The 11,672-nt window shown below is 49.2% G+C and overlaps 1 protein-coding gene across 2 annotated transcripts in view; it reads left to right on the forward strand.

Annotated features, from left to right (window-relative positions):
* LOC310812658 (hyccin 2) overlaps window positions 1-11,672 on the forward strand; it is a 40,053-nt gene extending 28,381 nt beyond the window's left edge. For both annotated transcript variants that reach the window (XM_083681305.1, XM_083681306.1), the window contains 5 exons: window positions 77-172; window positions 1,864-1,980; window positions 3,770-3,857; window positions 4,268-4,424; window positions 10,066-11,672. In XM_083681305.1, coding sequence (XP_083537431.1) covers window positions 77-172; window positions 1,864-1,980; window positions 3,770-3,857; window positions 4,268-4,424; window positions 10,066-10,841 — 1,234 coding nt within the window. In that variant the 3' untranslated portion in view covers window positions 10,842-11,672. The remainder of the gene's footprint in view (window positions 1-76; window positions 173-1,863; window positions 1,981-3,769; window positions 3,858-4,267; window positions 4,425-10,065) is intronic.

Genomic DNA, 11,672 nt, shown 5'->3' on the forward strand with positions numbered 1-11,672 from the left:
TGTGTGCAATGTATCGTTATTCATTATTGATATTATTCTGGGTTTTCTTGTATTATTATCTTGGTTCTGGTTCCAGGTTCGAGGTGCTGTGCTTCCTCATGCTGTGTTACAACTCTGCCGTGGTCTACATGCCTCTCTCCTCCTACCAGTCGGCCTGCCGGATGAGCTCACGGTAACACACACTCTCTCTCTCTCTTTCTCTTTCTCTCCTCTCTCTCTCTTTCTCTCTCTCTTTCTTTCTCTCATCTCTCCTCTTTCTCTCTCTCTTTCTCTCCTCTTTGTCTCTCTCTTTCTCTCCTCTCTCTCTCTCTCTCTTTCTCTTTGTCTCTCTCTTTCTCTCTCTCTCTCTCTCTTTCTCTCCTCTCTCTCTCTCCTCTCTTTCTGTTTCATCCCCCTGTTTGCTGTCATGAAGCTCAGCATGTTCCCCGGTCCTGTCCTCCAAAAGAATGTCCTGTATTTTTTTGAGTGGGGCAGTCCTAAACTCTCAGGGTGTGATGGGAGGTGTGGATACTAGATAGGGTGTGATTGGAGGTGTAGATGTAATGTGGTGATTCAGTGCCTCCATCTTGCCATCTCAGAGGGTATAAGTCCTCCCCATATTGGGTACGGCTATCCGATCATTAATCTACAGAGATTAGATTGGATTAGATTCAACTTCATTGTCATTGCACAGAGTACTGAGACAACGAAATGCAGTTTGGCATCTAACCAGACATGGGGGGGGGGGGGGGGGGGGGCTGGGGCTGGGCTACCGCTGGGATTCTGAGTTGAGCAGAGGAACGGCTGCAGGGAAGAAGCTGTTCCTGAGCGGAGACTCCTGTACCGCCTCCCGGACGGGAGGAGGGCAGACAGTCCGTGGCTGGGGAGGGAGGTGTCCCACTGCTGCTTCCAGAGGTGCCGTAGGGGGCCAGGGGTCGATGTGGAATTGAGAGTGTTGTCTGAGTATTGACGCTGCGGGGGGGTTCATTCCCCCCCGCGCAGAGAGACCTCTCAGGATATTAGCACCCCTGCTGGGCCAGACAGACAGGCAGAGGCAGACAGACTGCCTGGAGCAGACCAGCCCAGACACGCACCACATGCTGCCAGAGCAGAGCGAACACACTCACCTTCTGAACCCAAGCTTTTTATTAATTGGACTCAGTCATATATCATTTTTTTCCCCATCAGTGCTATTAACAACCATTATTGAGTTGAGTTGAGAGAGAGAGAGAGAGAGAGAAGGGATGACATGCAAGATATGTCGAGGGTCGGAATCGAACCAGGAACCTTGTGATTATGTGATATGCACATTAGTGGCTTAAGCCACTAAAAGCCCCTTATTTTCATTTTTAACATCATTAAAGAAATAGCTTGTTTCCTCTGAATTCCTAACTTCCTACACGGGTTAGAAGTCTGAACATTGTTGCTCATTGTTTATCTTTCAAACTTTTATTCATATAGAACATTTCATACAGTGATGAAACGCAATGTGCTTTACAGGACAAAGCAATAGAAACAGAGAAAACCATTAAAACAAATAGAAATAGAAACACTAGGATAATAACAGCAGCCCCACCCCCTCACCAACCTGTCAAAGCTTGTGTTAAAGGGATACTTCACCCAAATTACAAAATCAAACATATGGTTCCTTCATCTGAAAGGAGTCTATGGCCAAGGACAGCACTGTCACTAACCGCTAACTGTTAGCATTCTTTCACCAAAAACCAATGGAATTCAATGGACTCCAAATTAGCATGTTTGAATCGAGTCATTGAATCTTCTTTTCAGAGAACTGAGGGCTGATCCTGGCGCTCTGACAAACATGCTAATGGCGTTCATATTGATCCAGTATCAACCCCGGGCCTTGTCTCTGCCTCCCCACAGCTTGTGCGTGTGTGGGTTCCCACGACAACAGCAGAAACTGTGGAGGGAGCCGTGTAACCGTGTGGTGCTGGACCCGGAGTTCATGGTCCAGATGCTGACCGCTGTCTACCACGCCATGTAAGTACTACCGCGCCTCCAAAGGTCTGTTGGTGTCAGCCCAGCACTAACACGCCTGGTTCAGATAAATCAATGGGTGACGGTCCTCAATCAACACCTCGCCCCCAACCCACAGTACATTATACGCTCTGATTGCATCGCCAGTGAGTCCCGGGGAAGCAGGTGATTTCATTTCCGCGCGAGCGGTCATCGCAAAGCAGATTAGCGCTTAGAATGGCTGCTCCCCTGTGATGATCGGTGATTGGGAAGTCGTTACACAGAGAGGAAGAGAGAGACGGACAGAGAGAGAGAGAGACGGAGAGAGAGAGACGGAGAGAGAGACAGAGAGAGAGACACAGAGAGAGAGAGACGGAGAGAGAGACACAGAGAGAGAGACACAGAGAGAGAGACACAGAGAGATGGAGAGACAGAGAGAGAGAGACAGAGAGAGAGAGACAGATAGAGAGACACAGATAGAGAGACACAGAGAGATGGAGAGAGAGACAGAGAGACAGAGACAGAGAGAGACTCTCTGATCGACTCCATGGCCCCAGGAGGAAAGACCCCAGCAAACGGTAGATTGGAGCTGCAGTCACTTTCCTTCACCAGAGTAATGACCTCCTCAGTAATCTCTATCTGGGGGTCACCTCTGCGTGTACATGTGTGCATTCAGAGCTCAACAAAGGCGCGTGTTCAGGTCAGATAAACACGGATGCACAGGTAGATATGCTGTAGGACCTTGGCCATGCTGAGGTGAAGGTAATTTGGGGACGAGCTAATATGTCCTCAGTGGTAGAGCTTTGTACTGTAATGGCTGATGTCAAAGGTGGAATGGAGAAGAGGAAGAGGAAGTGAGCCTCTATCGGAACAGTAATAGCGTTGTCATTGTCGATGTTGTCACACGAGGTCCACCCCCCCCCCTCCCCCCCGTTCACATCAAAGATTCCCATTTTGATCACCATGTCGTTTCACCCCCCCCCCCGGTAACTGGCTCCACATCAAAGGTGCTTCAACGTTCTCTGGCTCTGTTGTTGCTGCTCCCAATGCTTGTATCTCCCCGGAACGAACATGAACATGACATCTTGTTCTGAACACACACACACACACACACACACACACACACACCCTCAGAACACACACACACACACACACACACACACACCCTCAGAACACACCCCCCCCCACCCTCAGAACACACACAGACTTGCTCTACCTAGGTTGCTCCTCTCTATCTTTCTTTTCATGGTATAAATGTACCATTTGAGAAGAAAAGAAGAAAGCACTCGTGGGTAATTTAGTAATAGCAGCGTTTTGACCTCGCTGGTCATCGTGACATTTGCTTTTGTTTCTCTCCGAGTCCCCTTAGGCCTCAACCTTCTCATAACAGGTTGACTGGATATACGTCGGGCTTCAAGGCACCTTGGGGGAGACCTCAGTGTTTACTTAAATCTTAACTCTGCTGCTGAAGGCCCTATTTGACTGATTTCCACCTAAAAACCAGACTAAACCAAACTAAACTGCTTATAACATTTAGAAATATCATGATCAGATGCAAAAGCAGGATGCCATTTGATGGGTAACACCTTGTTACCCATGTTGTGTGTGGTGTTGTGTGTGGATATGCTCAGATCATAGCTCAGAATAACATACTACACATGACAAGGAGATAAAGTCATCAATAATGAAATTAATAATCAAATTAAAGCAGAATTTGAGCCTGTATATGGGCCCGTCCGGCATAAGCGATGCAGCTAGCTATGGAGCTATCTAATGTAGCTTGTTTCTGACCTGTCGTGTCTGTGTGGTGCAGATACAATGGAGAGTGGGAGATGGGGAGGGAGGCTCTGGAGGACATCCTGTACAGATCCCAGCTGGAGCTCTACTCCCAGCCTCTCCTAGTAAGACCTACTTTATTACACAAGTTGTCAACACACACACACACACACATACACACACACACACCTCGTAACGGGTTGCACTTTATCTTACTGAGCTGTTTCTACTGGTGTTCACCGAGTTATTTACGAGGGAATTATCTGGTAACCATGGCTACTTGTGGCAAAGAATTCAACGTAATTGTTAGCTACCTGATACTTGGTTATAATGAATCCCAAATGAACAAATAAGTGAGTCATACCGTATTATTGTGCACCATTTTGCCATGTCATTTGCTAAGCGAATACCTGGTCATTTCTGTACCGTAAGACAAGATGCTACCAAGTAGAGGTGATATTTAAAAGACTAACATGTGTGACCCTGTGCTCTGTACTGCTTGGTGACCTCTGACCCTTGTGTTATCACCCACTAGCTGGGCAACGCTATGATGAGCTCCATGCCGGCCAGCGCCCCGGAGGAGCCGCGCGGTCGTAAGGTCCTCCAGGTGGAGGTCACGCCCACCGTCAGCCGCATCTCCCGCAGCGCCATCACCGCAGCCTCCATCCGACGCCACCGCTGGAAGAGAGAGGGTAAGAGTCCGGTTCCAGTCAGCCGAGAGTCCGGTTCCAGTCAGCCTAGAGTCCGGTCCAGTCAGCCTAGAGTCCGGTCCAGTCAGCCTAGAGTCCCGGTCCAGTCAGCCTAGAGTCCCGGTCCAGTCAGCCTAGAGTCCAGGTCCAGTCAGCCAAGAGTCCGGGTCCAGTCAGCCTAGAGTCCGGTCCAGTCCAATCAGCCTAGAGTCCGGTCCAGTCACCCCAGAGTCCAAGCATACGCGATGGACAGTCAGAACCTATGAGGTCCGACACGGGTGATTCTACTAATTAACCCATTGACTTCAATGAAGACTTTGACTAGCAGAATCAGATGTGTTACTGCTTGGGCTAGAACAAAACCATGCACCTCAGCTGTTGACGGGTTCAATCATCTAAACTTCAGCTATTCAACACTGACCAGCGCCTTCGACTCAGGGAGGGGGGGTTGTGTCCCTCCTCCTTCGACTCAGGGAGGGGGGGTTGTGTCCCGAAGCCTTTGGTTAGAAATAATGTTAGAACCGTCACTGGAATGGTGAGCATTTTATTTTGCAGACTCGCAATTTTTTCTTTTTTTTTTATAATCGGTCCTGCAACAATGAACAGGTGTAAAACCACTGGCTAATACCAGTCTATGATGGTCTTTATATCGTTTTGATCGCTCGTCAGAGAAAGGCCAGACGAGGTATGAAGTTAGGGTGAGAGGATTGCTCCTCTCCCACTCTCTGATCTAATGTAACCCACTCTGATCTAATGTAGCCCACTCTGATCTAATGTAACCCACTCTGATCTAATGTAGCCCACTCTGATCTAATGTAACCCACTCTGATTAAATCTAGCCCACTCTGATCTAATGTAACACTCTGATCTAATGTAACACTCTGATCTAATGCAACACTCTCTGATTTAATGCAACCCTCTCTGATCACAAGTGTTATGTCCCAACAGTGTTTGACGTCAGACGTTCATTAAGATAATTGTGCTTGTGCCAGTGTTGTTCCAATCACCGCTCCTCTTCTCTCTCTCTCTCTCTGCGTGTTCTGTCTCTCTCTCTCTCTCTCTCTCTCTCTCTCTCTCTGCGTGTTCTTTCTCTCTCTCTCTCTCTCTCTCTCTCTCTCTCTCTCTCTCTGCGTGTTCTGTCTCTGCCTCTCTGATAGCAGTGAAAGTCTGACTGAAGTGGAGCCTTTTCTGTCGTTGTCGAGCCTAGGCTTCACACGACAGCGACCTTGATGTCTGTCCGTTAGTACATAGGGTCCAAATGGGCGGAGCCTAGCACTAAGTAGCATCTACTCCCTGTGTCGTTTGACTCCCAGATTGTTTTGACCACTCGAGCGAAGCAGAATTCTGCGTCAACATCAGTCCTCCTATCCACCGCCTCCACCGCCACACCCCCTGGGACCCGGCGGCCAATCCAGAGAGAGGAGGTCAAAGCAACAGAGGCATCTCCCCGGTCACACTCGAGGGTAGGGTAAAAGGGGGATGATGCCACAGGGAGAAATGAGGGGGGGAGGAGGATGAGGATGAGGGGCCCCATTTTTGGCTACCTCTCTCTTCACCTCCCCAGAGAACGCTAACTCCATCCGATCCTCCGGATCAGACGCTTAACATTTCCAACCTCCCCATCCCCACTTACCGGAATCCCCCCCGATGTCCTTCAGGGCAGAGAGAGCGGAAGACTCTTAATAGTCTGGGTTTGAAGGAAGTGTGGATAGGGCCATTGCATTGCATGGACCTCCCATGATGTCATATCCTTTCTTGACCTTGCCATGTCTCGTGTTACAATTGCCGCCCCCGCCCCCCCATCGTCACTTACTGAGCATGCTCACACACGTTGACCTTGCAACTCGACCTCTGCGCTTGGTTCTGTCAGCTAACAGACAACAACTCACTAACCCAGTTCTGGTTCCTCTCCTCTCATAGACGTTGTGTGCTCTCTGCTGCCCCTAGTGTGTTTGGGAGTTTTGGCCGTTTCACAACAGTAAGCTTTTGGGCATCTTGGGCCAGCAGGAGCAGCACCCATCTGGTGTTCCATTCCTGCTCGGGGAGAGTCCTCCATTTTGTTTTTGAGTCCAGCTGGTTTTATGTGCCGGGTCTGAGCGGTGTTGTTGTTTTGTTTTATAGCATAGCTCAGTGAGTGAGAAAGACCCCCCTCCACCTCCTGCCTCCGAGCATGTGCATGCAAAGGCCTGGAAACCCGGAAAAACAGAGAAGTAAAACAACCCCATCAACCCCCATGATGATGATACCATCCCCAAAAACGCCATCGTCATCATCATCATCATCAGCTCTGAAAATAATGCTCAACTTCAGCACTCCTTAGCCTTTGTCTTAGCTGTACCTCCCTGATTACTGGATACCGGCCTCATCACTATTTGGTCTTTACAAGGTCATCACTACCATGAGGTGACCTTTAGGACCTCTTTGACCTGTAATGTGTGTCCAGTCAGTCTGTGGTCACAACATCAATACAAGGAGACAAGCGCAATGAGGGTAACACTGAGGGTAACAATGAGGGTAACACTGAGGGGTAACCCCTTTTGACATTAGAGTTCATTCAGAAGTAGAGTCTGACGAGGGTAACACTCACCCCTTTGACATTAGAGTTCATTCAGAAGTAGAGTCTGACGAGGGTAACACTCACCCCTTTGACATTAGAGTTCATTCAGAAGTAGAGTCTGACGAGGGTAACACTCACCCCTTTGACATTAGAGTTCATTCAGAAGTAGAGTCTGACGAGGGTAACACTCACCCCTTTGGCATTAGAGTTCATTCAGAAGTAGAGTCTGACGAGGGTAACACTCACCCCTTTGGCATTAGAGTTCATTCAGAAGTAGAGTCTGACGAGGGTAACACTCACCCCTTTGACATTAGAGTTCATTCAGAAGTAGAGTCTGACGAGGGTAACACTCACCCCTTTGACATTAGAGTTCATTCAGAAGTAGAGTCTGACGAGGGTAACACTCACCCCTTTGACATTAGAGTTCATTCAGAAGTAGAGTCTGACGAGGGTAACACTCACCCCTTTGACATTAGAGTTCATTCAGAAGTAGAGTCTGACGAGGGTAACACTCACCCCTTTGACATTAGAGTTCATTCAGAAGTAGAGTCTGACGAGGGTAACACTCACCCCTTTGACATTAGAGTTCATTCAGAAGTAGAGTCTGACGAGGGTAACACTCACCCCTTTGACATTAGAGTTCATTCAGAAGTAGAGTCTGACGAGGGTAACACTCACCCCTTTGACATTAGAGTTCATTCAGAAGTAGAGTCTGACGAGGGTAACACTCACCCCTTTGACATTAGAGTTCATTCAGAAGTAGAGTCTGACGAGGGTAACACTCACCCCTTTGACATAAGAGTTCATTCAGAAGTAGAGTCTGACGAGGGTAACACTCACCCCTTTGACATAAGAGTTCATTCAGAAGTAGAGTCTGACGAGGGTAACACTCACCCCTTTGACATTAGAGTTCATTCAGAAGTAGAGTCTGACGAGGGTAACACTCACCCCTTTGACATAAGAGTTCATTCAGAAGTAGAGTCTGACGAGGGTAACACTCACCCCTTTGACATTAGAGTTCATTCAGAAGTAGAGTCTGACGAGGGTAACACTCACCCCTTTGACATAAGAGTTCATTCAGAAGCCGTAAGAGGACCCAGGTCACTCTTATGTCCGCTTCCTGATGACAGAGGATCAGCTCATTGGCTGTTGGTCATTGTCAGCCTATCATGTCATCTCCTTACCCCACATCCACTAGCCTGCCACCTGTCCCTGCAGTGTGTGTCTGAAGAATGGAGGACAGAACTCTACCAGCGGGAACTCTACCGGGCCCTGTTGTGAAACTGTGGGACGGCTTTAGAGAGGGTTAGAGATGGTACTGTGGTACGCTGTCCTTTCTTCTAGCTTGGTTCCTGTTTCTATATTTATTCCGAGCTTAGAGCTATATATAGACGTCTGTGGTGACAGCTAGTAGACAGGCCCATCTGGCCACAGTGTCAGAGTTGGGACTAATTGGACCGCTACGGTATCGATCCAACGAGAGGCGGCCCGGCGCACTGCTCTCCCGTGGTGGTTCTCTGACGGACAGACCTTCTAGAAACCAGCCAGCCAATCACAGGCCTTCTAGAAGCCAGCCAGCCAGCCAATCACAGGGCTGACGTTGAAACGAGGAGTGCAGCAGGAGAGCATGAGTGAAGCTTGTCGCCGTCTTCTTGTCATGTGCATGTCATCCAATCCTTCTTTTCTCTCTCTCTCTCCCTCTCTCTCCCTCCCTCTCCCTCTCTCTCTCTCCCCCTCTTCCTCTCTCTCTCTCTCTCTCTCCCCCCCTGTTCCCGTGTCTTCCGGGCCTCCGTCTGCTTGTGGACCCTCCTCTCTCCAGTGACCTGTTTTTGCCTGTCCAACCGCTGCATGATGGAGAGCTTCGGTCTGCCGTCTTCTCTGTTGTGTTTTTAATCTATTTTTTTTTTATCGGTTTATTGACGGTTTTTTTCAATGACATTTTTTCGTTTCACTAAATTTTGTACATTTTTCCCTTTCAGCTTTCAAACACTGGACCTATGAATGGATTTCTAAATAGTTTTTTTGTGTTTGAGTGTTTATTTATGTTCATCTTGAGGCAATTTGTGGTCTTCAGTATGGCCTTCGATGGAGTGATTTTGGTTTGATGCTGAGCATGGTCTTTTATTGATGAACATTCTGTCAGAGTTGTTGGCCTGAACGTGGTTGACAGTTTCCCACTAGAGCTGTAAGAAGTCATTCAAACTCAATAATGTCAAGCCAAGGTCGTTTTCTCCAGTTCTTCTCAAACTTGACCTATTCCTGGTAATTGCACATATTTCCTCTGTCGCTGGAGTCAGCCAGCATGCTTTATCTCCTTCTCCGGGTGAAAACCCTGCAGGTCAGACTTGATTGTAATGGATCGAGGCTGTAACGCCATAGCAGAGCCTGACAAAGGAATATGATGGGTGTACGGGTCGTAAATAATCATGAATACTGCCTTTAGGGAGGCAGATTTATCTGAGTCTCCTGTAATCCGTTTTGTCAGCAGTGTTTATGAACACTCAGTGACATTAGGTTTAATCAGGACATGTTGTTTTTTGTTTTTTTGTGTGTTTTTTTTACTCTCTTCCCTCTGATTGTAATTAAAAAGGGTGAGGAGGGAACGCTGTGTCCTGTTGGAGGATTAGCAGTGTGTGAAACGTGAACCTCCGGTTCCAGAGGAATTTCCGGACAGATTTTACGTGGCTTATGATTCTCTCTGATCAGCCCCCTGTGACTGATGTCCAAATGATATTGAAGGATAATCCTCTGATATGGGCTCTATCCACCAAAACAATGGTTTCTCCTCTGACTCTAAGTCCCCACTAAGGTGTACAGTATGGTTGGACAAACAATCGTGTTTTGATAATCACTTATTTGATTTTGTAAAGGCCTTCTCCAGATGCTCAGAGCGCTTCACTGTTTACATGTGTGGGAGTGGGGGGGGGGGGGGGACTTACCTCAACCACTACCAAACTAGCTAGCCAATCACTACCGTGATCTCTCCATTGCAACCTCCTCACATGTGTTTTTCTCTATCGTTTTCTCTCTCTCTCTCTCTCTCTCTCTCTCTCTCTCCCTTGTCTGTCTGTCTGTCTGTCTGTTCAGATGCTGACGGTATGAGCGGAGGGGAAGAGTCCTTCAACCTCAACGACCCAGACGAGGGCTTCTCCTCCGGGGCGTCCAACAGCAGCCAGCCCAGCGCCACCAAGCCAGGCGGGGGCGGTGGCGTGGGGCCCAGGGGGGGCAGCCAGAAGAGCAGCAGCGTCAAGAAAGCTGTGACAGCCAGACTGTCCCGGGAGAGAGAGAAGGAGAGGGAGAGGGAGAGGGAGAGGGAGAGAGAGCGGGAGAGAGAGCGGGAGAGGGAGAGGGAGAGAGAGAAGGAGAGAGAAAAGGAAAAGGAGAGGGAGAAGGAGAGAGAGAGGGAGGCGGAGAAACACAGAGAGCTCTCGGCGGACCCCCAGGAGGCTCTGAGGAGACACCACCAGCGTCAGGCGCCGTCCCCGCCCTCCATCGGCCTGGACGCCATCGAGCTGAGCCCCATCAAGAAGCACCTGAGCTTCCCCACCGGGCCCGCCCTGGTCAGGACTGCCAGCACCTCCTCCAGCAAGTCCTTCGACTGCATGAACCTGAACGGGAGCCAGGGGAGTGCAGCCGCCGCGCTGGCCCTGGAGGGAGGGTCGCTGGGGGGGCTGGCCACGTTAGCGGGTGGGGGTGGAGGTGGAGGTGGAGGTGGGGCTGCCCACCGCTACTCCACCATCAGCCTGCAGGAGGAGCACCTCGCGCGGCCAGAGGGGGCCCAGGATCTGCTGTCCCCCGGGGCACCCCTCACCAAGCAGTCCCGGTCGCCCAGCTTCAACATGCAGATCATATCACAGGTGTAGCAGGGGGAGACAAGAGAGGAGGGGAGGGCCTCCCTGTCAACACACGTGTACACACACACACAAACACACACCCAGACAAAAACACACACACACACACTCGCATGCATACACACACACACACTGTTCTCTTTCGACTCCTCTTCCTGCCCACCAGTCTGATGTCTCTCTACCTGTATGCCTGGGATGAAAGGTGATCTTCTCCTCTGTAATACTCGAAGACATTTCTAGCGGAGAGGTGTGTGTGTGTGTGTGTGCACAGAGAGAGAGAGAGAGAGGGGCTTTTGTGTTCATGTTGAAATCCTATAGGGTTGTATACTGAGTCAACCTGTTCGAAACCAATGTCTTCAATCGCAGTTACTGACGGACATTTGACTGAGAATGGTGAGTGTGTTCCTGTAAGCGTATTTGACAGGACTCCCACAACAGCACCCAGTCGACACAGGATGGCTCCTCACTGCATCCTCTCTCTAACCAACCTGAGCATTCCACCTCTGTGAGACCCACAGAAACACAGAACGGAGGGATGACTGTGGGACAGAAATACTGTCATCGTTCGGGGTCTAATTTACCATTTCAGAGATTAAGTTCACGACTGATATTCTAGTCTATTTTGTATGGAATCAGCAATAAGACGACCGACGTTCCCCTGAGAGGAGTGGAGCTCTGTGTCTCTAATACCAACCTGTTCATTCCTGGGAAGACGTGCAATCTGTATACCGACTATCTTTCTGTGTGTTTTATTTTTCTGTTTAATTTGGTGTCATTTGGTTTTATAGATGTATGATCTGGGTGGGTCTATGTTCGGTTGGAGAATTACAACCCCCAAAGACA

Source organism: Argentina silus (assembly GCF_951799395.1).
Source record: "Argentina silus genome assembly, chromosome: 12".
Taxonomy (NCBI): Eukaryota; Metazoa; Chordata; class Actinopteri; order Argentiniformes; family Argentinidae; genus Argentina; species Argentina silus.